Source organism: Haliotis rubra, unplaced genomic scaffold, assembly GCF_003918875.1.
Source record: "Haliotis rubra isolate DU_JTF1 unplaced genomic scaffold, ASM391887v1 Scf84, whole genome shotgun sequence".
In the NCBI taxonomy this organism is placed as follows: domain Eukaryota; kingdom Metazoa; phylum Mollusca; class Gastropoda; order Lepetellida; family Haliotidae; genus Haliotis; species Haliotis rubra.
The window spans coordinates 856,887-882,683 of NW_025767568.1; the positions used below are offsets into that span (position 1 = coordinate 856,887).

The 25,797-nt window shown below is 40.9% G+C and overlaps 1 protein-coding gene across 1 annotated transcript; it reads left to right on the plus strand.

Annotated features, from left to right (window-relative positions):
- Positions 1-3,502: 3,502 nt before the first annotated feature.
- On the plus strand, positions 3,503-8,933 carry LOC124262449. Its single transcript, XM_046696951.1, has 9 exons — positions 3,503-3,650; positions 3,751-4,086; positions 4,412-4,669; positions 5,719-5,868; positions 6,319-6,352; positions 6,953-6,972; positions 7,211-7,273; positions 7,574-7,647; positions 8,453-8,933. Exons 1-8 carry the CDS (start codon positions 3,551-3,553, stop codon positions 7,645-7,647), a joined length of 1,035 nt encoding a protein of 344 aa, XP_046552907.1. The 5' UTR covers positions 3,503-3,550; the 3' UTR covers positions 8,453-8,933.
- The last annotated feature ends 16,864 nt before the right edge of the window (positions 8,934-25,797 follow it).

Consider the following 25,797-nt stretch of genomic DNA (forward strand, 5'->3'; position numbering starts at 1 on the left):
GTCTTCCAGTTCGTTGCCACAGATATGTAGTGGGGAAAGTCTTCCTGTTCATTGCTACAGATATGTACAGGGTAAAGTCTTCCTGTTCATTGCTACAGATATGTACAGGGTAAAGTCTTCCTGTTCATTGCTACAGATATGTAGTGGGGAAAGTCTTGCTGTTCGTTGTTACAGATATGTTCTGGGGAAAGTCTTCCTGTTCGTTGCCACAGATATGTACTGGGTAAAGTCTTCCTGTTCATTGCTACAGATATGTACTGGGGACAGTCTTCCTGTTCATTGCTACAGATATGTACTGGGGACAGTCTTCCTGTTCATTGCTACAGATATGTACTGGGTAAAGTCTTCCTGTTCATTGCTACAGATATGTACTGGGGAAAGTCTTCCTGTTCGTTGCCACAGATATGTAGTGGGGAAAGTCTTCCTGTTCATGGCAACAGATATGTACAGGGTAAAGTCTTCCTGTTCATTGCTACAGATATGTACTGGGGAAAGTCTTCCTGTTCGTTGCCACAGATATGTAGTGGGGAAAGTCTTCCAGTTCATGGCAACAGATATGTACTGGGGAAAGTCTTCCTGTTCATGGCAACAGATATGTAGTGGGGAAAGTCTTCCTGTTCATTGCTACAGATATGTACTGGGGAAAGTCTTCCTGTTCGTTGCTACAGATATGTTGTGGGGAAAGTCTTCCAGTACATGGCAACAGATATGTAGTGGGAAAAGTCTTCCAGTTCATGGCAACAGATATGTACTGGGGAAAGTCTTCCTGTTCATTGCCACACATGAGTACTTGGAAAGCCTTCAAGTTGATTGTAACACAGGTGTACTGGGAAAGCCTTCAAGTTGATTGTAACACATGTGCACTGGGGAAAGCCTTTCTGTTCATTGTTACACAGGTATACTGGGTAAAGCCTTCCTGGTCATTGTTACACAGGTATCCTGGGTAAAGCCTTCCTGATCATTGTTACACAGGTGTACTGCGTAAAGCCTTCCTGATCATTGTTACACATGTGTACTGATAGCAAAACATGGTATATTTGACATGTTCTAAGACACACTCAGGCAAGTGACTGCAGTTCTTTTTGAAAGATAAAATTCCTTCGAATTACAATGCCTTGCCATATCTGAGATTGTCAAAGAAGTTGCACCCTTGTTTGTTCAAATTAGAATGAGAATCTCTACACCAGAGATTGCAGATTCAAGAAATCAGTAACGTGAAATCGAAGCCTGAAATATTGTTATACCTCTCTATTATCCTTTACTTTTCCTGTAACCTTTCAAATTACTGAAGTTTAATCTCGTCCTCTGCAGCTCGCATATCCCTGGTATAAGTCCTAATGTTAATGTATCATCTCTCAGTGCACGTGTTTTCCTAACATGTGTTTAACTGATACACTGAGTATGTTTGACTGATTCGCTCTGATCACCGACAGATACAGAAGGCGTCCTCTTACACGAGATCATGCATCCCTCTCAAAAGTACATTTGAATATTTATTTGCACGAGACAAAAAAGCCGATTTCTCCACTAAGTCTTGGTTCTTGTATCACTGACAAGCTCAGACTATTTCTCGTAAAGTTTAATCTGCAAGTGTTTGTTCAATTGGCTTGTTTGATCTCACTCGTGCCGAGAGCCACTAGTTCCCTTTTTTCATGTCACAGCATTCAACAATGACAATATTCTTAACATTTGAAAGTCAACTTATATTACATGATGGGCCTTTAACTTGGTCATGCTGTCTTATATTGGATCAAAAGTGCTGCCTTTCTAACTGTAGCCCTAAGACTAGGTGGTCAATGGTGATTGTTCCCTATGGTGATTCAGTCAGTTTACAATTTAGTCCTGAGTGAACCGATTTCTGGGTTCACTTCTCTTTAAACATCACCTCGTAACAGTGAAACTGAAATAAATACTACGCTCATGTATGTAAGGTTGTGTAAAGTTGCCAAGATCTGTGCGTGTGTGTGTGTGTTGGTGTGTGTGTGTGCGTGCGTGTGTGTGTGCGTGCGTGCTGTATACCAGTTTGTATTCTACAGCTGTATCAACAAACATCATACTGAAAAATCCATCGTGTGCCAGGACACCACGACACTCTTTACAATGTGCAACATTCTCACTATGGTTCCATAAATACATACACATAAATAAATAATGATAATAAGCATATACATTATGCACTACATCCACACCCTAATTCATGTTCTACACAACCTCGAAAGATACAACCCAAGCCCAAATTGAGGCACTGGAGGGTCACCATCTCATGCTACCGGGTACCCTGCTTAGTGAATCGAGGCACTCCTCTCAAGTCAATTATCTAAACACCCGTGAAGGTCCGGGTTAGAATGTACCTTCAGTAACCCATGCTTGTCGTAAGATGCGACTAACGGGATCGGGTGGTCAGGCTCGCACCCGATTGACACATGGTTGACACATGTCATCGGTTCCCAATTGCGCAGATCGAATATCACGCTGTTGATCACTAAATTGTTTGGTCCAGACTCGATTATTTACAGACCGCCGCCATATAGCTGGAATATTGCTGAGTGCAGCGTAAAACTGAACTCACTCACTCATGATATTTGTAGACTAACACTCAATGAAGCTTGTGTTGCGAAGCGGGTGTGTGGACCGATGACATATAATGCTTCAGTATAGTTTTGAAAAAGATATATGCTTCACGTGTGGAAAATAGGTCCAATTGTAACGCATCAGTGACAAAACGTTGCCAGATTCAATTCCTCATCTTAATGTGTACCATGTTCGTGTGGATATTAAACTTGACTAAATGACTTGCCTTTGCATGTGTTTGTGACAATATAACCAATGGAGCAGGATACACGCTCCTGCTCTTCATTATTACCGTGATTCATAAACATATGCTTATCAGACATATTACTTCTTATGATAATAGACATGCTTTTATTGTTCTCAATTGCTTTTAATTTATGAACAACACTTCTCGTTGCGTTACCAATATAACTTTTAACATTCTTGTATAATGTCCAAAGTTCCATATCAAAACGCAAAAGTAACTCTTGCAGCCTACGTCTACATCGCAAATCCCTCTTATAACAATATATTAACTTAACAGTTGAAATAAAACAGGAATTCAAACGACATAAACTACACGCTATTTCCGTAACTTGTTTTCTTGTTGCTGAGTGCGGCGTAAAACTAAACTCACTCACTCACTAGATCGCTTGCAGGACAAAGTTTACCGATGGCGTGTTAAACTGGGGCTCCTTTCACGAAGCAACCTTTACTAAGGTCAATCTTAACTCCCATTCTGTAACATTGCATTAAGGTTAACATTAGTGCAATGTTAAAGAATGGGAGTTAAGGTTCACCTTAGTAAAGGTTGCTTCGTGAAAGGAGCCCCTGGTCATATCGAATGCCATCTACACAACTGTGTGAATGCGCTGTACACACCCGATCCACTGAACCGGGTAGATCTGACCTAGATAACACAACTACTTCCTTGCCCTTGCAAGTGTGTCTCCGTCAACAGCGTTGCGAAAACTTAAATCACTTTATACGTGTGCGATCTATGCAGCCGCTTAACTTTGCTGATATGATGGCACCATATATGATTTCCCTTCTCCTCGCCATGGAGATGTATTCGGAATTAAGGATAGCCCACGTCAACGGTATGTCTCCTAGTTTCGATTCCTATTACAACGATTTCTACTCTGAAGGATCACGCACCATGGTATAGGGCAGTTTATAGGTCTATCTTTGCAATTCCAGGTCAGACACTGAGTCTACAAAGTTTGCCCTCCGCTGCTGTAAGGGATGACACATTTCAGTTTACCTGTACCGTCACTGGTGGCGGCTCTTTGCTGGGAACTCTGACTTTCCAAAGAGTGGGGACATTTATTTCGTGTGTTGTCAATGCTGGTACCTGCGGCCAGTTGAACAGTCTACCTGGGTACACCTGTGGGTGTGTGAGTGGACAGACGCGGGTATTCTACATGAATATTGCATCAGTTACTACAGATGATGGTGGTACCTGGAGGTGTCAGTACAGCGCTAGCAACATCAACATCAACTCTATCAGCAACTCCATCAGTCTGGAAGTTCTGTGTAGGTATTTCAAAGTTGGAGCAAAACACAGGTTTCTATGGTTACTACATGAATGTTTACAAAGCATGATTTGTATAATTAATAGTTAACCTAGATCGTAACGTGTTGTATGCCTCGTATAAACAATTCTAATGAAAGATGTTTAACAGACACCTTTCGGCAGAAAATACTGCCAATGCATTACGGATATTTCAAAATTGCTACAAAAACTAAGTTGCTCCTCTGAAGACCAGTGGCTCTGCTGCTATAGATCCTTTTGTAGATATGTTAACTACTACGGAATAATCCCCATGCACCATATTTCTCTGTTTATAAGCCAAACTAGACGGCCCAGGCATTACCTCTGTTCCCACACACAGACAAGTAATAGAGAACGCAAGTCCTGACATAGACTGCAGCAGTAACATCACACCCGGCAAACCCTCAACAACACGCTACAGGTGGACAGGTCCGGGAGGGTACAGCAAGAACGGAGCTGTACTAGACAGACTTGTCACCAGGAACCAGGGAGGGGTGTACACCTGTACTGCCACCAACACTGCAGGACTGTCGGACACAGCCCAGGTCAACATCTATGTACAGTGTGAGTAAAAGCTTCGTTGCAGCGTCTGTCGTCAACAGTTACAGACCAGGACGACAATGTAAACGTTTCAATTCAAAATATTTATATTCATTCTAAACACATTCATGTCAGTGATCGCCAGCATAATATTACAGAACGCCTTTTGTATAGACCAAGACATTTGGTGAAAGGTCTTTTCCGTTTGTCGGCCCAGCTTTGAATAACAAATTACCCCTCTCTCTTCGATCAGTAGAGACGTTCAGCACATTCAAATCCAGATTAAAAACTCATTTGTTCAGCATTGCATACGGAGTTCAGCAGCAGTCTTGAGCAGTCTTCTTAAGATTTGATATTAGCGCTACATAAATGTATATTAATGTAATTGTAAATGTATAAACAAGTGTGAGATCAGAAATCAACGGGACAAACCCTTTCTGTACCCATAAGAAATTTCTCCCAAATAAATTCTTCTTGATACAATTTCGGCTAAATAACGAACAGGTCCAGTCCGTTTGCCTCAAACGTGGACCGATAAATTGCAATCAAACTCGAAAACTAAGAAACATAAAATACTCAATGAAACGCTGATCTTAATCAAAACGTCAGACCAACTCTGTGAGGTATTTGTAGAATTTAGGTCCTGAAAATAAAAAAAGTTGTTTAATAAACTATCATTAAAATATTGACACAGTTCACTTTTTGTTACGAGGGAGGAGTTAGCAGGAAAATTAAAACATGGATATGCACACTGCGTGTTTGGGGTGAGTGAGTAAGTGAGTGACTGAGTGGCTACGGTTTTACGCTATTTGAAACAAAGTACTAACTATATAACGGCATGGGAAAGAAATGTGGTTCACTCATGTTCATATATGGGAATCCACGCCGGATCTTCATCAGGGTAAGCGAATGTTTTAGCCACTAGACTACCCTACGGTTCCGTGTAAGAATTAACATACACACTCAACCAAGAAACGTGTTGCACAGCGTATCATTCCCCGGCTACAACCTATTTGAATCATACTTTATTTGTTATTGAAACTCCGTCTGTCCTTGTGATCGTATTGTTCCAGGCAGTGCTGCTGGTCAGTCACAGCCAGATGGACTCGGTCAAGGAATTGGTATTGGAATCGGAGTATCCCTGCCAGTGATACTTGTGTTAACTGTCATCATTGTAATCATGTGGCGACGAAGCCGTGGAAACATTGACAAAGTTAACAAAGGTAATCATTGTATAGCCAAGTTTGTGTTGAGCAAAGGGAGACATGTTTCACAGATGCTTCAACAAGTTATGTGAAGCCATTAAATGTAGTCATTAAATAAATGACTGGTTGTAAGCTCTGCATAATACATTGACAATGCATGGCAGGACTATGTTAACTCTATTCTTTGTTCATTTTGCAAAATACCTTTTTATCTGTTGATGCGCATGTGCAGAATATATAATCGACTGTGACATGTTTTGACAGGTTTTATCTCTCAGATCTTCCGGCTTAATACTAATACTGCATGACTTAAATGCTGTAAGTTTTGAACTTTTGATCATATCCCTAAGTACCAAGCGACTATTGAATACACTACGGTTTCTTAAAACTGACAGTTTCATGTGAATGGTTCACACAAACATTCAAGAATACAGGGATTAATGTCGGAACGCCATGCTCTACTTGCAGATCAAACAGAAACAATCGAAAACCAGCCACACGGGTAAGATACAATACAGGTTGAAGGAAAGTAATCAGTTTTTATAAAACACCAACCCCAGTCGGTGTCGAATAATATAATATATGTTCCTGTGAATAAATCAAATTTATATATTTGATATTGATATTTTAGTAACATGTTGTCATCGTGAAGTGTATTGAGCCAAAGACCGCCTCCGTGGTGTAGTGGTTAGAGCTTCCACCCGGAGAGCGGAAGGTCGCGGGTTCGATCCCCGAACGCGTCATACCAAAAGACGTTAAAATATGGTACTTGTTGATCCCTGTCTGGCGCTCGGCATTAATGGGTACATCAAGGATAGGTCGTCTTGGAGTCAGTATAATGTGTCTGAGTGGGGCATGCATGCTTCACTGCGGCATGGTATCTCAATGGGCTAGCACTATAAAACCAGCTTAAGTCTGGGCTAGTACAAGCAGCCGCACATACACATACACACGCATGCACGTCGTCATATGAGCGAAATATTCTCAAGCACGACGTTAACCCCAATTTCACCTCACCTCACCTCACCTCACCTCACCTCACCTTACCTCACCTGTATTGAGCAAAGGCTGTATTGTAACTGCATGTCTTGATTTCTTCTAGGGACACCACACCAAACCAAGGTAACTATTTCCACAATATAACATTAAACACGTTGTATAGGCATGCAGATGGCATACCACTTTATTGTAAAGTAATATTTTATTCATTATTTCAACTGCTATTTCAAGCCTTAAATTGGTAATACATCCTGTTTATCTCCGTTAGACACCCACATAAACTACAGCATTAGAGATTTATAACATACATAATAAATATATAAGCATCATGTTCATGATCCAATTCAATTACTGTTTCAAGCCCACGCAAGCCTTGATGAGCATGACGGATATGAGAAACTCGACATGGGAAACCACGACAAAGGTTGGTACTGTATTTTGTTTCATCAAGATAGTTGCTTTAGGCTTGATTCAGAGAACCGATAATAGGGGAAGGGGGTAAACATAAGAAAAACAAAGAAACTGTAGAACTGTTAATGTTTTTCACTGAAGACTCTGTGTTGTTTTGTCCATACACAGAGCGAATGTTTTATAAACAATTTGTGATGGAATTAACCTGAAGTTAAATATCGCCAAGCGTCCGCGTCTCATAATCAATGATTGGCAAAGTTTCGAATGTTGAACCATTTTGTTACAAACCTAATATTTACTATTTTTGTATTAGAATCTGAGGAGACGGTTGGTACGGTTGGAAAGGAATCGGTGTACGAAAATCAAGGGCTGGTGGAGATACCCTAGGTAATGTTTGTTATGCACGTACATCATGCATTCAGGGTTTCTTTCGTTTTTCTCATTTCATTTCATTTTTTACACTCATCATCAACAGTTTGGCATCACTTATAGCACTCACTATATGGTTATATATATGGTTACATCGAAAATGAATTTCTCCACTAACTTGGGGGAACCAGCTGCAAACTTTATGCAGATGAATTGCACGAGGATCATGCATCCAATTGCTAAGATGCATGTGCAAATATCGTGCATGTGAACAGCTGCGTTTTGGTGTAAAGTTTTGCTACGATATTGCCAATTTTCACTGATTTTCATCATTTATTGAACTCATGGCATTAAGTCTTTCAACGTTACAAATTCGTTTTACAATACATCAATTCATGTGTAAACAGTACCTTTGGAATATTTTGCAAAATCTAGTTTAGAACAGTTGAATGAAGTAAGTGGCTACATTTCCACTCGTGAGTCTAAACTTTTTTATGTTTAGCATAGTGTGTGTGTGTGTGTGTGTGTCTGTGTGTGTGTATTTTTTTATAAAAAATGTGTGTGTGTGTGCGTGCGTGCGTGTGTGCGTGCGTGCGTGCGTGCGTGCGTGCGTGCGTGCGTGCCAGAGTGTTTGGTTTTGGTATATCGGGGTAGAAACGGAGAGCCAGTGATTTCTTTTTTCCATTCAAACTCATTGCAATCTGTCGAAATCTGCCAGTATGCCGAGGGCGGAGATGGAACCCAGACCTGTCATGGAGACGCTCTATCCACTGTACCATGGAGGAGATACCAATCCATCCTACAAATTGACATCTTCTTTCAGATTCTGTAAATGGAAAATGCACAGTGGAACGACAATGACTCCCAAGTTCCAAACAACAGTTGTACCAATCAAGAAATGACTACGATGTTCCAAACAAGTTCGACTCTACAGTTGAAACAATCGGAATGTGACCGTCAATTTCCATGCCACATATGCAACGATTCATGTGTGAGATTATAGATGGCGATAAAGTTTGTATGTATCAACAAGTCGGGCATTGGTTGGTTAACCCACACAGTTTCTGAAGTAGTAATAAAAGGCTTACATCAATTTAAAAGGGTGCCTGATCTCGAAAAGGACTATTATAATCCCCGTTTCTAAAACTACAAGTAATCATAATTTTGCATTCTGTGTAAAGTTGTTATGATATATAACTCTGTAACTATGTACAGCGTATACATGACTAACAGCCAAACTATGTAATTATTATTTGTCTTTGTAAGGGAGAGGTGTTCATATAAGCTTACAGCTTGTTCACCGATCCCTATTCAATTTAATTTGAATAAAAATATGTTTAAACCATATATAACTCTTGTAACTCTCCTTTGGAGGAATACAGAATATGTGTGTGTGTGTGTGTGTGTGTGTGTGTGTGTGTGTGTGTGTGTGTGTGTGTGTGTGTGTGTATGTATTTATATATATATACACACACACACATACATATATATTCTGTGACCGTCTCAGAGTTCAGACTGTTATCAATTACTTGCCCCTCAGGCATAGTGTATACTTCATTTGCTTGTCGGGGCGGTGGGGTAGGGTAGTGGTCAAAGCGTTCGCTCGTCACGAACCCGGGTTCGATTCCCCACGTGTGTACAATGTGTGGAGCCCATTCCCAGTGTCTCCCGCCGTGATACTGCTGGAATATTGCTAAAAGCGGCGTAAAATGAAAGTCACTCATTCACTAACTTGCGGGTTATTATTGATCATTTCTATTTGTAACACTATTTTGCCGTTAACACCTCATAGAATTTCCTCGGCGTTCTCATCTCCTGTATATACAACAAAGCAAATGTTTCCATCACTATTTACTCCTAGCCAAAAAGTTCCTACAAACTTTCCTTTGCCAACCAAGAAAGACATGACACAAGACGCCATTCTTGTAACAAACGGCACCAGTGATTGGACGCTCTTTAAATCAGGTGGCCAGGTCCACGAGGAGACAGTAGGATATGGCCTGTACCAGACAAGAGTTGACATCGGTTATTGGGGAGGTATCAACACCTGCACTAATACCAACACAGCGAAACTGTCAGACAGTCTAGGTCAACCTAACCTAACCTAACTTATTTCTCCAAAGTACATGTGTTTGTAAGGATCAGTAAAGGGTTTGGATTAGATTGTCAAGACAGGCTCACCTCGACGCCGATAATGATGTCCTTCGTCTGATTTAGTGACTTAGGTGATTAGGGATGTGCACTTCTGATCATTCGAGCTCGCTGCAAGGCAACATGGTTTAATCTTCTTAACTTTTTCAATTACAGTACGATGAGTTATTGTTGGAAAGGTATGCGAAATCAGCCTCTGTAATGTAAATATTGTGTAACCACGCTCTTGCTCCATTGATAAAACAACCTTTCTTGATTGGCGTCTCTGCTAATACTCATTGAGTAATTGCATATTCCAAGAACGATGTTATGCACAAACACAATAGCGAGAAGCCAGTAATGGTTTATGTTATGTTTTAATTGTTATTCTTACAGTTTAAAGCGTCAAGGTTGGAGAACTTCCAGTCTCCATATTCCCCAAATAGACATTTCATAGGCCTTAAAGGCCAATAATGGGTGAACACCTGCTCATGGTAGTGTTTAATATTTTCATGGCAAGAATAAGTATTTATTCCATACCTGAAGCGAAAAGGTGGACCGAGATATTGTGGAATAACTTGACAAAAGCAATCATGTATTTTTCATTTTCATAAACATCAATAAAAGTGTCTAGTTTATACAAGTCAGTGCGTTCAGGAATGTCACGATTTAATGTCTTGAATGAATTAAACAAAATTGGAAGCAGAAAATCGGATTTTCTGACAGTTGTCGGGTCTACACAGTGGCTAAGACGAAGGAAGGTGGCAGACGGAAGCTTCAAATCCTCCGCGTCTTGCAGTTACACACCTGCAGCCAGCTATAATAAAACTTACGAAAACGTATAGTCGAACCTGCAAGTCCAAAGCTGCAAGCAAACATATGTACGTGATTCTCAAACAGGAACACTCTATGAGGTAAGGTAACGAAGAAGTCAAGTACAGAGCTTGGTCAATAAACACGGAGAGGCATGGTACAACTGTACAAACTGAAGCGGTAACATCACCACAGGCCAACATTTTATGAGCATTTTATTTATCACAAACACTTTTATTTAAGACAAACACTTTAAGACGCCTCTGCACATGAAATACATTGAGGGGTCGTTGTTAATGATGGCTATAGTCATTAATCACAATTTTTGTATTAACGATGCAAGGTTTCTTCATGATCCAAAACACCATAAATGATTTATTGTCGATTTAATGAAGAACGTTCCTTTCTTAAATACTGTCTGCATTGCTTCATGATTTTATGCTTCACTAATTATTTAATAAAGCGTGTGTTGCCAGGCGGTTGTGTGGACTGATGATATAGAAAGCTTGAGTATAGTTTTAAAAAAGATATATGTTTCACATGTGGAAAATAGTTCCAATTGTAACGCATAAGTGACAAAATGTTGTCATATTCAATTCCTCATCTTAACGTCTACCGTGTTCGTGTGGATATTAAACTTAACTAAATGACTTGCCTTTGCATGTGTTTGTGACAATATTACCAACGGAGCAGGATCCACGCCCCTGTTCATCATTATTACTGTGATTCATAAACATATGCTTATCAGACATATTATTTTGCATTAACATGGAAATGGATTTATTGTTCTCAATTGCTTTTAATTATGAACGACACTTCTCGTTGCGTTATCAATATAACTTTTACTATTCTTCATGTATAATGTCCAAAAGTTCCATATCAAAATGCAAAAGTAACTCTTGTAGCCTTTACGTCTACATCGCAAATCCCTCTTATAACAATATATTCCCTTAACATTTGAAATAAAACAGGAATTCAAACGACATAAACTACACGCTATTTCCGTAACTTGTTTTTCACTAAAATGTCACACTTTCAGTAACCCGAAACGTAATAACTCTTCAGCTGTTAAATAAGATAAAGCATCTCTATCACCGTTTTCAGGGAGCATTGGAATAAGATATTTGTTATTCTCTCTTATGTGTTTCATGTTATACATAAATGAACTCCAAGAAACTATCAGAAGTAACTTTTGATCCTACTATAAATTGAGGATTGCATTGCAATACGACTTACGCAAATTGATTCGTGCTGTTGTTTTCTAAACCTTTTCTAAATCTATTTATGTATGGATTTAGGCAAAGCGATTATGGGTTCTTGTGCATCTTTACGTGTTCGGGAGACGAACCACCTTACAACGAACTCGGAACTTCCACTTGTGCAGCAAATTGTAACACGTGTTTACTGGGGAAAGCCTTCCAGTTCATGGCTACAGATATGTAGTGGGGAAAGTCTTCCTGTTCATGGCAACAGATATGTACTGGGGAAAGTCTTCCTGTTCGTTGCTACAGATATGCACTTGGGAATGTTGTCCTCTTCGTTACCACACATGTGTACTGAGGACAGCCTTCCAGTTCATGGCAATGAAAATGTACTGGGGACAGTCTTCCAGTTCATGGCAACAGATATGTAGTGGGGAAAATTTTCCTGTTCGTTGCTATAGATATGTTCTGGGGAAAGTCTTCCAGTTCATTGCTACACATGTGTACTGGGAAAGTCTTCCAGTTCATGGCAACAGATATGTAGTGGGGAAAGTCTTCCTGTTCGTTGCTACATATGTGTACTGGGGAAAGTCTTCCTGTTCATTGCTACAGATATGTAGTGGGGAAAGTCTTCCTGTTCGTTGCTACAGATATGTACTGGGGAAAGTTTTCCTGTTCGTTGAGACACATGTGTACTGGGGAAAGCCTTCCAGTCATGGCAACAGATATGTAGTGGGGAAAGTCTTCCTGTTCGTTGCTACAGATATGTACTGGAGAAAGTCTTCCTGTTCATTGCTACAGATATGTACTGGGGAAAGTCTTCCTGTTCATTGCTACAGATATGTTTTGGGGAAAGTCTTCCTGTTCATTGCTACACATGTGTACTGGGGAGAGTCCTCCTGTTCATCGCTACAGATATGTCCTGGGGAAAGTCTTCCAGTTCATGGCAACAGATATGTACTGGGGAAAGTCTTCCTGTTAGTTGCTACAGATATGTTCTGGGGAAAGTCTTCCTGTTCGTTGCTACAGATATGTTTTGGGGAAAGTCTTCCAGTTCATGGCAACAGATATGTAGTGGGGAAAATTTTCCTGTTCGTTCCTATAGATATGTTCTGGGGAAAGTCTTCCAGTTCTTTCCTACACATGTGTACTGGGAAAGTCTTCCAGTTCATGGCAACTGATATGTAGTGGGGAAAGTCTTCCTGTTCGTTGCTACAGATATGTTCAGGGGAAAGTCTTCCTGTTCGTTGCTACAGATATGTACTGGGGAAAGTCTTCCTGATCGTTGCTACAGATATGTTCAGGGGAAAGTCTTCCTGTTCGTTGCTAGAGATATGTACTGGGGAAAGTCTTCCTGTTCGTTGCTACAGATATGTTATGGGGAAATCCTTCCTGTTCGTTGCTACAGATATGTCCTGGGGAAAGTCTTCCTGTTCATGGCAACAGATATGTAGTGGGGAAAGTCTTCCTGTTCATGGCAACAGATATGTAGTGGGGAAAGTCTTCCTGTTCGTTGCTACAGATATGTTCTGGGGAAAGTCTTCCTGTTCGTTGCTAGAGATATATTCTGGGGAAAGTCTTCCTGTTCGTTGCTACAGATATGTACTGGGGAAAGTCTTCCTGTTCGTTGCTACAGATATGTTATAGGGAAAGTCTTCCTCTTCGTTGCTACAGATATGTTCAGGGGAAAGTCTTCCTGTTCGTTGCTACAGATATGCACTGGGGAAAGTCTTCCTGTTCGTTGCTACAGATATGTAATGGGGAAAGTCTTCCTGTTCGTTGCTACAGATATGTTCAGGGGAAAGTCTTCCTGTTCGTTGTTACAGATATGTTCAGGGGAAAGTCCTCCTGTTCGTTGCTAGAGATATGTACTGGGGAAAGTCTTCCTGTTCGTTGCTACAGATATGTTATGGGGAAATCCTTCCTGTTCGTTGCTACAGATATGTCCTGGGGAAAGTCTTCCTGTTCATGGCAACAGATATGTAGTGGGGAAAGTCTTCCTGTTCATGGCAACAGATATGTAGTGGGGAAAGTCTTCCTGTTCGTTGCTACAGATATGTTCTGGGGAAAGTCTTCCTGTTCGTTGCTAGAGATATATTCTGGGGAAAGTCTTCCTGTTCGTTGCTACAGATATGTACTGGGGAAAGTCTTCCTGTTCGTTGCTACAGATATGTTATAGGGAAAGTCTTCCTCTTCGTTGCTACAGATATGTTCAGGGGAAAGTCTTCCTGTTCGTTGCTACAGATATGCACTGGGGAAAGTCTTCCTGTTCGTTGCTACAGATATGTAATGGGGAAAGTCTTCCTGTTCGTTGCTACAGATATGTTCAGGGGAAAGTCTTCCTGTTCGTTGCTACAGATATGTTCTGGGGAAAGTCCTCCTGTTCGTTGCTACAGATATGTTCTGGGGAAAGTCTTCCTGTTCGTTGCTATAGATATGTACTGGGGAAAGTCTTCCTGTTCGTTGTTACGGATATGCACTGGGGAAAGTCTTCCTGTTCATTGCCACAGATATGTACTGGGGAAAGTCTTCCTCTTCATTGCCACAGATATGTACTGGGGAAAGTCTTCCTGTTCGTTGCTACAGATATGTTCAGGGGAAAGTCTTCCTGTTCGTTGCTACAGATATGTTCTGGGAAAAGTCTTCCTCTTCGTTGCTACAGATATGTTCAGGGGAAAGTCTTCCTGTTCGTTGCTACAGATATGTTCTGGGAAAAGTCTTCCTCTTCGTTGTTACGGATATGCTCTGGGGAAAGTCTTCCTGTTCATTGCTACAGATATGTACTGGGGAAAGTCTTCCTGTTCGTTGTTACAGATATGTTCTGGGGAAAGTCTTCCTGCTCGTTGCTACAGATATGTTCTGGGGAAAGTCTTCCTGTTCGTTGCTACAGATATGTTCAGGGGAAAGTCTTCCTGTTCGTTGCTACAGATATGTTCTGGGAAAAGTCTTCCTGTTCGTTGCTACAGATATGTACTGGGAAAGATCTTCCTGTTCGTTGTTACAGATATGTTGTGGGGAAAGTCTTCCTGTTCATTGCTACAGATATGTTCTGGGGAAAGTCTTCCTGTTCGTTGCTACAGATATGTACTGGGAAAGATCTTCCTGTTCGTTGTTACAGATATGTTGTGGGGAAAGTCTTCCTGTTCATTGCTACACATGTGTATTGCGAAAGTCTTCCTGTTCATTGCTACACATGTGTACTGGGGAAAGTCTTCCTGTTCGTTGCTACAGATATGTTCTGGGGAAAGTCTTCCTGTTCATTGCTACAGATATGTTCTGGGGAAAGTCTTCCTGTTCATTGCTACACATGTGTACTGGGGAGAGTCCTCCTGTTCATCGCTACAGATATGTCCTGGGGAAAGTCTTCCAGTTCATGGCAACAGATATGTAGTGGGGAAAGTCTTCCTGTTCGTTGCTACAGATATGTTCTGGGGAAAGTCTTCCTGTTCGTTCCTACAGATATGTTCTGGGGAAAGTCTTTCTGTTCGTTCCTACAGATATGTTCTGGGGAAAGTCTTCCTGTTCATTGCTACACATGTGTACTGGGGAAAGTCTTCCTGTTCGTTGCTACAGATATGTTCTGTGGAAAGTCTTCCTGTTCATTGCTACAGATATGTTCTGGGGAAAGTGTTCCTGTTCATTGCTACACATGTGTACTGGGGAAAGTCTTCCTGTTCGTTGCTACAGATATGTTCTGTGGAAAGTCTTCCTGTTCATTGCTACAGATATGTTCTGGGGAAAGTCTTCCTGTTCATTGCTACACATGTGTACTGGGGAGAGTCCTCCTGTTCATCGCTACAGATATGTCCTGGGGAAAGTCTTCCAGTTCATGGCAACAGATATGTAGTGGGGAAAGTCTTCCTGTTCGTTGCTACAGATATGTACTGGGGAGAGTCCTCCTCCTCATTACTACAGATATGTACTGGGGAAAGCCTCCAAGTTGATGGTAACACATGTGTACTGGGAATGCCTTCAAGTTGATTGTAACACATGTGTACTGGGAATGCCTTCAAGTTGATTGTAACAAATGTGTACTGGGAAAGCCTTCAAGTTGATTGCAACAAATGTGAACTGGGGAAAGCCTTCAAGTTGTTTGTAACACATGTGTACTGGGGAAAGCCTTCAAGTTGATTGTAACACGTGTACTGGGAAAGCCATCCATTTATATTTGACGTGCTCTAAGACACACTCCTTCCGTGAAGGTCTGGGTTAGAATATTGATCTTCAGTTACCCATGCTTGTCGTTAGAGACGACTAACGGGATCGGGTGGTCAGGCTCGCTGACTTGGTTGACAAGTCATCGGTTCCCAATTGCGCAGATCGATGCTCATGCTGTTGATCACTGGATTGTCGAGACTCGTTTATTTACAGACCGCCGCCATATAGCTGGAATATTGCTGAGTGCGGCATAAAAATACATGCTCTCACTCACTAAGACACACTCGGGCAAGTGGCTGCAGTTCTCTTTGAAAGATAAAATTCCTTCGGATTACAATGCCTTGCCATATTTGAGTTTGTCAAAGAAGTTGCACCCTTGTTTGTTCAAATCAGAATGTGTATCTTCTGACTCTGTTCTGTCCATGGAGACTACCCGTGAAGGTACGGGTTAGAATGAACCTTCAGTAATCCATGACTGTCGTAAGTGGCGACTAACGGGATCGGGTGGTCAGTTTCGCTGGCTTGGTTGACACATGTCATCGGTTTCCAATTGCGCAGATCGATGCTCATGCCGTTGATCACTGGATTGTCTGGTCCAGACTCGAGTATTTACATATGATCACCGCAATATGGCGGGGATATTGCTGAGTGCGGCATAAAACTCAACTCACTCACTCCATGGTGACACCAGAGATTGCAGATTAAAGAAATCAGTGACGTGAAATCAAAGCGTGAAATATTGTTATACCTCTCCTTTTTCGTCCGGGAGCAGAGACGGGTATGTTATCAGATTTACTTTTCCTGTAACCTTTCAAATTAGTAAAGTTTAATCTCGTCTTCTGCAGCTCGCATATCCCTGGTATAAGTCCTAATGTTAATGTATCATCTCTCAGTGCACGTGTTTTCCTAACATGTGTTTAACTGATACACTGAGTATGTGTGTACTGATTCGCTCTGATCACCGACAGATACAGAAGGCGTCCTCTTACACGAGATCATGCATCCCTCTCAAAAGTACATTTGAATATTTATTTGCACGAGACAAAAAAGCCGGTTTCTCCACTAAGTCTTGGTTCTTGTATCACTGACCAGCTCAGACTATTTCTCGTAAAGTTTAATCTGCAAGTGTTTGTTCCATTGGCTAGTTTGATCTCTGTCGTACCGAGAGCCACAATTTCCCTCTTTGAAGTCACAGCATTCAACAATGACAATATTCTTAACATTTGAAAGTCAACTTATATTACATGATGGGCCTTTAACTTGGTGATGCTGTCTTATATTGGATCAAAAGTGCTGCCTTTCTAACTGTAGCCCTAAGACTATGTGGACAATGGTGATTGTTCCCTATGGTGATTCAGTCAGTTTACAATTTAGTCCTGAGTGAACCGATTTCTGGGTTCACTTCTCTTTGAACATCAACTCGTTACAGTGAAACTGAAATGAATACTACGCTGTATGTAAGATTCCTAGATTGTGTAAAGTTGCCTAGATCAATACTATAGTAAGAAAGGGGATAATAATGACCACAAGTTGCAGCTGTGACAGCTCGTGTTTCTTGTGATCATCACAACAAAAGGTTTAAAATACTTTTAAGTGTAGCAACAAAACCTGCACAGATGCCCATTGTTTGAGGTATGTATCCCAGTTCCTTTCTTGTAAACTGTGGCAGCTGTAATCATAGACTGGTATCTCTTCACACTGCCCAGTAATTGCATAGCAAGTAAAATGAAAACGTATATTTTCTGAAAAACACAACTTCAATACCTACATGAAAAATAAACTTCGACACTCAATTCTGCTGACTTTGTTGAGGTTGTCTCATGTCTTATTTTTCACCTGTCATTGAATGTGCATCATGGCCAAACCATAATCAACATGTTGAGACCAGTTAAAAAGACAAGAGTTTGAATTCTAAAAATAATCTGACATCGTTCGAAATATATTTTCGAAGGACACATGCACCTGAAACCAGGTACTGATATTCGTCCCAGGGTCAAATAAATGAGAGAGTTACAAGTTTGTGTGGGGAAGTGGGTGACTCAAAGTCACATCAGTTTGATTTCAGGCAGATGCATACATTATTTGAAAGTATCCAACATACAATGCATTCATATACGAGAGAAAAGACGAATTAACAATTTCTGTCATACACTAATCAAAAAAAAAGAAACGCATAGGGAAAAAATCAGGCTATATATTGTGTTTATTCAAACGAGCATATCACATAGCAGAATGACTCTAGTGAGCTAAAATTGCGTACCCAGATTGACAACTTTATTATAAATAGTGTCATCACGTTGTCATACCCGTGACTGCACAAGGCGTGGCCCCAGAGGGCGTTATAGTCAATACCTAATGTGAGCACCACGAGCTGCTGTCACTGCCCGACACCTTCTCGGAACAGACCGGATGAGACGTTGGATTCTTCGCCATTCCTCCTGTAACGCCACTGCAAGTTCTCCAACAAGCGTCTGCGGCACCAGTTGACGTTGACATATGCATCGATCCAGCTGTTCCCAAAGATGTTCTATGGGGTTCAAGTCTAGGGACCTGGACGGCCATGGCAAGACATTAATGTTCTCATTGGCTAGGTAGGCCATCGTCACACGTGCCGTATGAGGTCGGGCGTTATCTTGCTGTAAGATCTCTCGCTGGCGGTTCATAATGGGACCAGCACTATGTCGGTCCTACCGTTGTATGATCCATCACCCAACATCATAACACTCCCCCCACCGACGCGATCGACCTGGCATACGCAGTTGGGCGCGTAACGTTCATTCCTACGTCGGTACACATGTTGTCTTCCATCATGGCGTTGCAGGAGATAACGTGATTCATCACTGAACCAGATTCTCCTCCAGTTAGCCAGATTCCAGGGCTGTACGGTGGTGCACCAACGAAGACGTCGACGTAGATGTAGACGGCGCAACCCAGGCCCAACCATAGGGCGTCTCGCTCGAAGTCCCGCCCCTCTCAGACGGTTGCGGATCGTTTGGTCGGATACTCGACGTACACCTGGCACATGTCCTGCTGTATCCGTGGCTGTGGCTTGCCGATGACGTAGGTGGAACACCCAGATGTACCTATCCTGAGTAGGGGTGGTCACTCGTGGTCGTCCACTTCTTGGGCGATCTCGCGGCGAATTGAATGCTGTATAACGGGCCCACAGACGAAATATTGTGCTTTGGTGGATGTTACAATGACGTGCAACGGCAGACTGGCTTTCTCCAGCTTCCAGACGTCCAATAGCAATGTTCCGGTCAGCGGCATTCAGTCTTGGCATTTTGCGTCGTTCATTACTCATCAATATTTATTATACAATGAAGTAAATGTATCGGGCTTTTATTGTCATTGTCTCTACTGATGAATTCCACTCATTTCACGTGCATTGTGATCAACATGTGCCTTGCACGCGAATTTCATACATTTTCTTCACAATTGCTCACAACGGTAACATTAAGTTTTATTGGTTGTGTTTGGGCGACATAACCATTAAAAATCACATACATCACATCATTCAAACATAAAAATAGTCTTTAGATTGATTGCCGATATGAAAATGCAATAGAAACATCTCAATCCCCCTATGCTTTTCTTTTTTTGAAAAGTGTAGATTTGATGAGCAAACAGAGGAAACTTTTTCCGTGTTCACGTCAAATTCGATTGTACGATGGCAGCAATACCAGGAACATGTGCTAATTAATCACACTATGGTGTGTGACAGTGTTTTTCAGTGTGGAACAGTGATTGAACATTCTTACCGTTAAGAAGTACAGGACAATAGTGCGGTGGTTGCTGTCATCATCTGGCAGTAATGACTGGTCTGGAAGGATCGACAGCATCCGCAGTATTCCAGTGTAGTCTGACCCAGGGACAAACTTCTGGGAGATTTTCATGTAATTATACCTGAAGGGGCAAACTTTTGCCCTGTCATCTCACATCTCATATTAGCAGAAGACCAGCAGGTTGGTGAAGATCACTGTTCCCTGCTGGGTCTGTTTTTATGCTTTACAGCCGTTACAACGAGGGAATATTGTCACTATTCTCTGCATAGCTGTTGTTACTGTTTTAAGGTAATTCCTTGTATTTGGTACTGATTTGTAAACTAGTTAATTCCAGACAACAACTGTTAATTGTACAACATTTCTTTGTTGGTTTTGTTTGTTTCACACCGAACTTTTTTCAGTTAATTTACAGTTAAGTCGTACTTTCAACTTGAGAATCAACAAGTGACAATAATAAAAACAAGATGATACTAGGTGTTCGCCAAAAGTTGAGCAATAATTTAAGTTTCAAAACCATATCAATTGGAGATATAGATTACTATCAAAGCACCTTACCATGTGCCATGGGGGTTTTTGGTACCTAAGTGGTTCCCTTGGAGAATTTTTCTATCTATTTTTATACTGCCAAAATTTGGCAAATTTAGAAATAAAGTAAAACGACATGAACGTTACGGTTGAAAGAATGGAATGAACAGTGAGTGAGTGAGTTGAGTTTTAGGCCGCACTCAGCACTAATCCACCTATATGGCGGCGGTCCGTGAATACTCGAGTCCAATGATCAACAGCAATTCTAACCTGGATCTTCACGGGTATGAATAGAATTGATTGAATTTCTTTTTCTTTCTTTTTTTTTACATTTTGTTGTGCCACTTCAGCCTACGGTATACGGCTTGAAGGCTTTAGCAACCTCAGCCCATGAGAAACACTACCAATGCATTAATATATATTAATATATATATATATATATATCATACAAATCCGCTTTTCTACAGATTAACAAATAATATAATCTGCAAGGAACACACATATGATCAACACCAAAGTTTCACGAATTCTCATGTGAAACGCTGCTTTGCAAATGTCAGCACACAGGTGGTCAAATAGGCTTGATGTATAAAAAAATGAACAAATGGAATTTAATGGATCGGGTTTTTTTGCCGTTCACAAAAACTATCCTTGAAATCATAATTACTGGCAAACAAGGTTAAGTTGGACCGGTGCAGAGAACGCGTTTACTATGAGTAGGCGATGCACGGCAATGAGCAAACCCATTTGGTTTGTGAAAGGTAGCGCAGATGTACGCTAGTGCACGTGCATTACATTACCCATTTCACCTCAACTCAACTCAACGCAACTCAGTCAGGAACCGCTTTACGTGATAAGTGGATACAACCACGTCGTCCCGCCATCTCATATCCTCTGACGCAACGTCACCGGGAAAACCGTTGCGCCAAAACCATGTCCATCACTTCGATAGTGGTGGACTGTTGTGTTTACAGACGAATCCAGATCTAATATTTCCCGTAGTGACGGACATCACCATGTCCACATCCTGTGTCATGGAGAGGAATCGTTTCACGGATGGTACCGTGATGATTTGGGTTGTGATAAGAGCTCGTCGGGGAAAATATTTAGTTGACGTTCTGGGCAGTTTGTCAGATGTGGGCTACAGAGATCAGATTTTCAGACCAGTGACAACTCTGTTGCTTAAACGCTAAACAGGGTAGTGTCCGGCCTTACACGGCTTTCGTTGCTATGGCTTTTCTTTAACAAGTTCACGGATCTCTCCCCCAAAGGACATGTATGACATGAAAGGGAGTCGTCTACCAAAACAGCAAGATAATGTTTGTGATTTGGCGGCCATGTTGCAGTGTATTCAGAGCGTTCGGCCGTGAGAGCCTTGCCAATTTACATTTGTGAGAGGGTCACACAAAGACGTAATCTAGACTCCTTATTGTCCGACATTCATTTTTGTGGAAGCTGCAGTGTGTGAGTGGGTTAGATTGCTGACTTTGTATGCTGGCGATTAGGTGCCTGACTCTGAGTGTGGGTTCGAATCCCGGATGGGACTCAACCTAACAAAAATACTAGAGACTGTACTTTACTGAGAAAATATAATCCCAAATATATCTTATGTTACATCTGACCACTTTCTAAATGGCATTGTGTATTTGTGGACATTAGACATGATTCGGTGCCGTCTGATCTCTATATTTATGTTCAGATGGGCATTTTTCATTGCTGTTCTGTAAGTGCATTTGGAAGCTGGTATGATGAAAATGTGTTCCTCTTCAAAATTTGTAAAATATACACAGGAGGAATCCCATTAAATAATGCAAACTCAAATCCTTAGCTTCTTTTAATAATTTATTGTTTTTCAGGGGCATTTCTTCAGTTATCTAGAAACACGTCATGTTTAGTGAGAGGGCTTCAGACAGTTCTCATGGCTTGAATATAAAAAAATTGTAATTCGCTTTTAAGAACAACCAGGTTCGTATGAATGTGAAAAGGGTCTCATCAATATTTCATGGACAAGAAGCCTTTCACGGGACAAAAACATGTACTGTGTCAATGGCAAATCCCTCAACTTGAAGTGCAATTGACATGTCGACTCACAAGATGTCGTGATGCTATCATCAATCAATATATGAAATCCCTTAAGCCCTTCCTAACACTGTAAAATATTGTGAACTTTGACAGAAAGAAGATGCTGTCAATTTTTATTTCATACATTCTGTCCAGCTTCGTACCCACGAGACCTGCTTACTTATTACCAGTTCACGGTAATTCTCTAGACGCCCACTCCATATGACGTTTAGGTAATTGAATGGGAAATGTTGTTCAATTTATGCGATGATAACTTTCGGTTTAACGCGAATTAGATGGGTAATATCGAGTCTATTTATTAAAGCTATCAGGTATATGTTGGAGCTGCATAAAAGCTGCATAATCAGCGTTACAACAGTCAAGTCCAAGTAAACCTTTAAGTTTTCTTAAGGTAGATAAGTGGTACAAATTTGATATGTCAGTAACCCAAATATTACCACTCACTCACTCAATACTGATACCTAAATGCCCCTGATATATTTTTCCCCTTTGGGTACAAGCAGAGCAATGTATATATTTTGTTCAGATCTCTGATACTCTAACACTTCACAAGTTGTCAATATATTTCATTTTGCCTTCCGCAAAATGTACTGGTTGCTCTTCTATTTCGTTGTTAGCTGTTTTTTGCCACATTCAGCAATATTCTAGGTTATGACGAAAGTCTGTCAAACAATATAGTAAATAACAGTGTACGTATCGGCCGTTGCGTTGAGGATACCATGGCGTGCTTCAATGCAGCCGAATTCTTACCCCGATCAACTTGGTGTCCTCTGTATCCAATTGTGACGTCATCATTTATGCGATGCTGACAGTGCTTTGGTTTTCTACGATTACCCACTCGGACAGTATTTGTTGTTTATACATCAATACATTTTAGTAAAAGTGAAACATTTCATTGATAAAAAATATCACCATATTAGTTTAGCACGTTAGTTTGTTTAATGGCGAGTGTCGGTGTTCGACAACTGACAGAACATTTGACTTTTATTGTTTCATTCACTCTCTGGGGCTACAGGGCAGCTTAGTTTGTACAGTGCATGCTCGTCACATCAAAACTCCTTATGGATGTCATGTGTAAAGTCCGTTTCTGGTCTCCCCTTCGTGATATTGATGACCTTTGACCTATGACCTATGGTAACAGCAGCCTGAAACCACACTTTCACTGATGCCAAGGAGTTTGCTTAAACTTCAGTAAGTATAGGAAGGGTATGATATTGTTTGTTTGTTGTTTAACGCCGCACTCAGCAATTTTGTAGCTATATGACAGACGTCTTTAAATAATTGTGTCTGGACCTGACAATCCAGTGATCAACGTCATGAGCATCGATCTACGCAATTGTAATAAGATGACAGGTATTAACAAAGTCAGCGAGCTTGAGTCGCCTCTTACAAGCATGGGCTGCTGAAGACAAATTCTAACCCGGAGCCTCAATGGTTAGAAATGATACAAAACTACCGCTATTTCCGTGTTTTAATAATATACTGGGTAAATGAGTATGTTTTTTAGGCCGCATTCAGCACAATTCCACCAAATATCACGGCTAGGGACACCAGAAATGTTGAGTGTACGGTATGACGAGCGAACATATTACCCAACCACCCCGAAGAAGATATGGAACAAGTCTCACTCACGTACAAACAATTACCCGCTTTGTAGGGATTATTAGACCAATATAAAAAATCACTCCATTTAAATAATTAAATCGTACTTTGCAGCAATATGACACTTACATGGTAATTATTGGCATAAAAAGTAAATGGTTGCCATGGTATTACCATTCCCTTTCTGACCCTGGCATCTGGCCCTCTCCCTCCGCTTTTCCGTCTCCCCCACACAATCTATCACAAATTCGTTTAAATTGGTCTGTCTTCCTTTCATTTCAGAGATATATGTGTACGGTAGTTATTTATGACTTCAATCCCTACTGCGGTGAAGGAAATGAAAATGGACGTATATTGTTACCAAATGACATGAACCATTAGCTGCTTCCATCTTCACAATAAATATGTTCATTTGAGACACGCAGTCAGGGACAATAAGATCCATGGTCTTGTTTGGGTGATATGGGCTGCAACATTACTTCAGAGAGGTTCTAGGTTAAAAGGCTTCAGACTACTTCCACGAGGGCAACTGAAACTAAGGCACACTTACATATTTCGATTTACCTCATATCTATGGTTTTAAAACCATTAGTCTACTGCCTCATCAAGAAAGCTATTACCTTCGCTGTTAAAAACTTAGTCAGTAAGAGTGAGTGAGTGAGTTAGTTTTACGCCCCTTTTAGCAATATTCCAGCAATATCAATGCGGGGGACACCAGAAATGGGCTTCACACATTGTACCCCTGTGGGAAATCGAACCCGGGTCTTCGGAGTGACGAGCGAACGCTTTAACCACTAGGCTACCCTTGCGTGTGCGTGTATTTGTGTTTGTGTGTGTGTGTGTATTCTTTGTTCTTCCAAGCTGTAATTAATTCATATCACAAATTTATAACAGAATGGTTTCAACACTCATGAGAGACGCCCATTGTATGGACTCACATGGTGAGTCGTCCATCCTCCATAATTATGTAAATAGTATTGTTATAGCCCATTTCTAAATTGTATATAATATTGTGACAGCCTCTGTTCTTAATTGTGAAAAAGGAAAAAAACAACATTGTGATGTTAAAAAGTGTACATAAAAACTTGCTTTGGAATGTAACTTTGTGTCATTATAAATGTCTGTATACGTCTAAACTTGGCCTCGTCGCTATATGGCTAAAACAATGTCGATGCGGAGTAAAGTTTAACTGACTGACTCACTCACTCACTCACCCATATTTATCTTTTGTATATGTCTATTTGCATTGCCTCAGTACTGGCAGTTGAGATTCTTCCTGATAGTACATTGTCTGATACAGACAATACATGGTAGCGGGAAACAGCATCTGGTCGAGTATCTAAATGGAGCCTGTAAGCATGGAAAGTAAACTGTAAACCTTCCTTAAATGGACAAGTTTACTATTTTCTTACCCCTTCTGTTTTTGTTTATACCACTTATCAATATGGATGGGAACTACTGTTTACATAATACAAAGGAACATTTTTCTAATCACACAGGGAAACTTTTTATGAGTGATTCGGAACCCGTGAGTGCCACGTTTTAATTTCTTCCACACGCACACTGCAAATTTAGTAAATTTTAATGTACGTTTTTGCTAGAAACCTTTTCATTGTCTTGGAAGACGCTGTCACATTCCGAAATTTCTATAAAGATCAAGCTTGCCATGCTCGTCATGAAGCTCCTCACAACGATAGCACATACCTACATTTCTCTATGCTATCGCTCCAACCAGTCACAGCTCTCTACAGCGCTTTGTGACATGGAGTTAACCACCTGACAGATTTGAATTTTGTTTACCAACAGATGAGGAATGTCCCCACTTCCCCAGGTTATTTTCAAATATTAACATATTATGTACGTTTAGTGAG

Excerpts from the sequence above, each read along its gene's own strand:
- LOC124262449 (XM_046696951.1), top strand. The coding sequence starts at position 3,551 with ATGCAGCCGCTTAACTTTGCTGATATGATGGCACCATATATGATTTCC. Across the intron at positions 3,651-3,750 it reads AAGGATAGCCCACGTCAACG|GTCAGACACTGAGTCTACAA; the intron begins GTATGTCTCCTA and ends TTGCAATTCCAG. Across the intron at positions 7,274-7,573 it reads CATGGGAAACCACGACAAAG|AATCTGAGGAGACGGTTGGT; the intron begins GTTGGTACTGTA and ends TTTTTGTATTAG.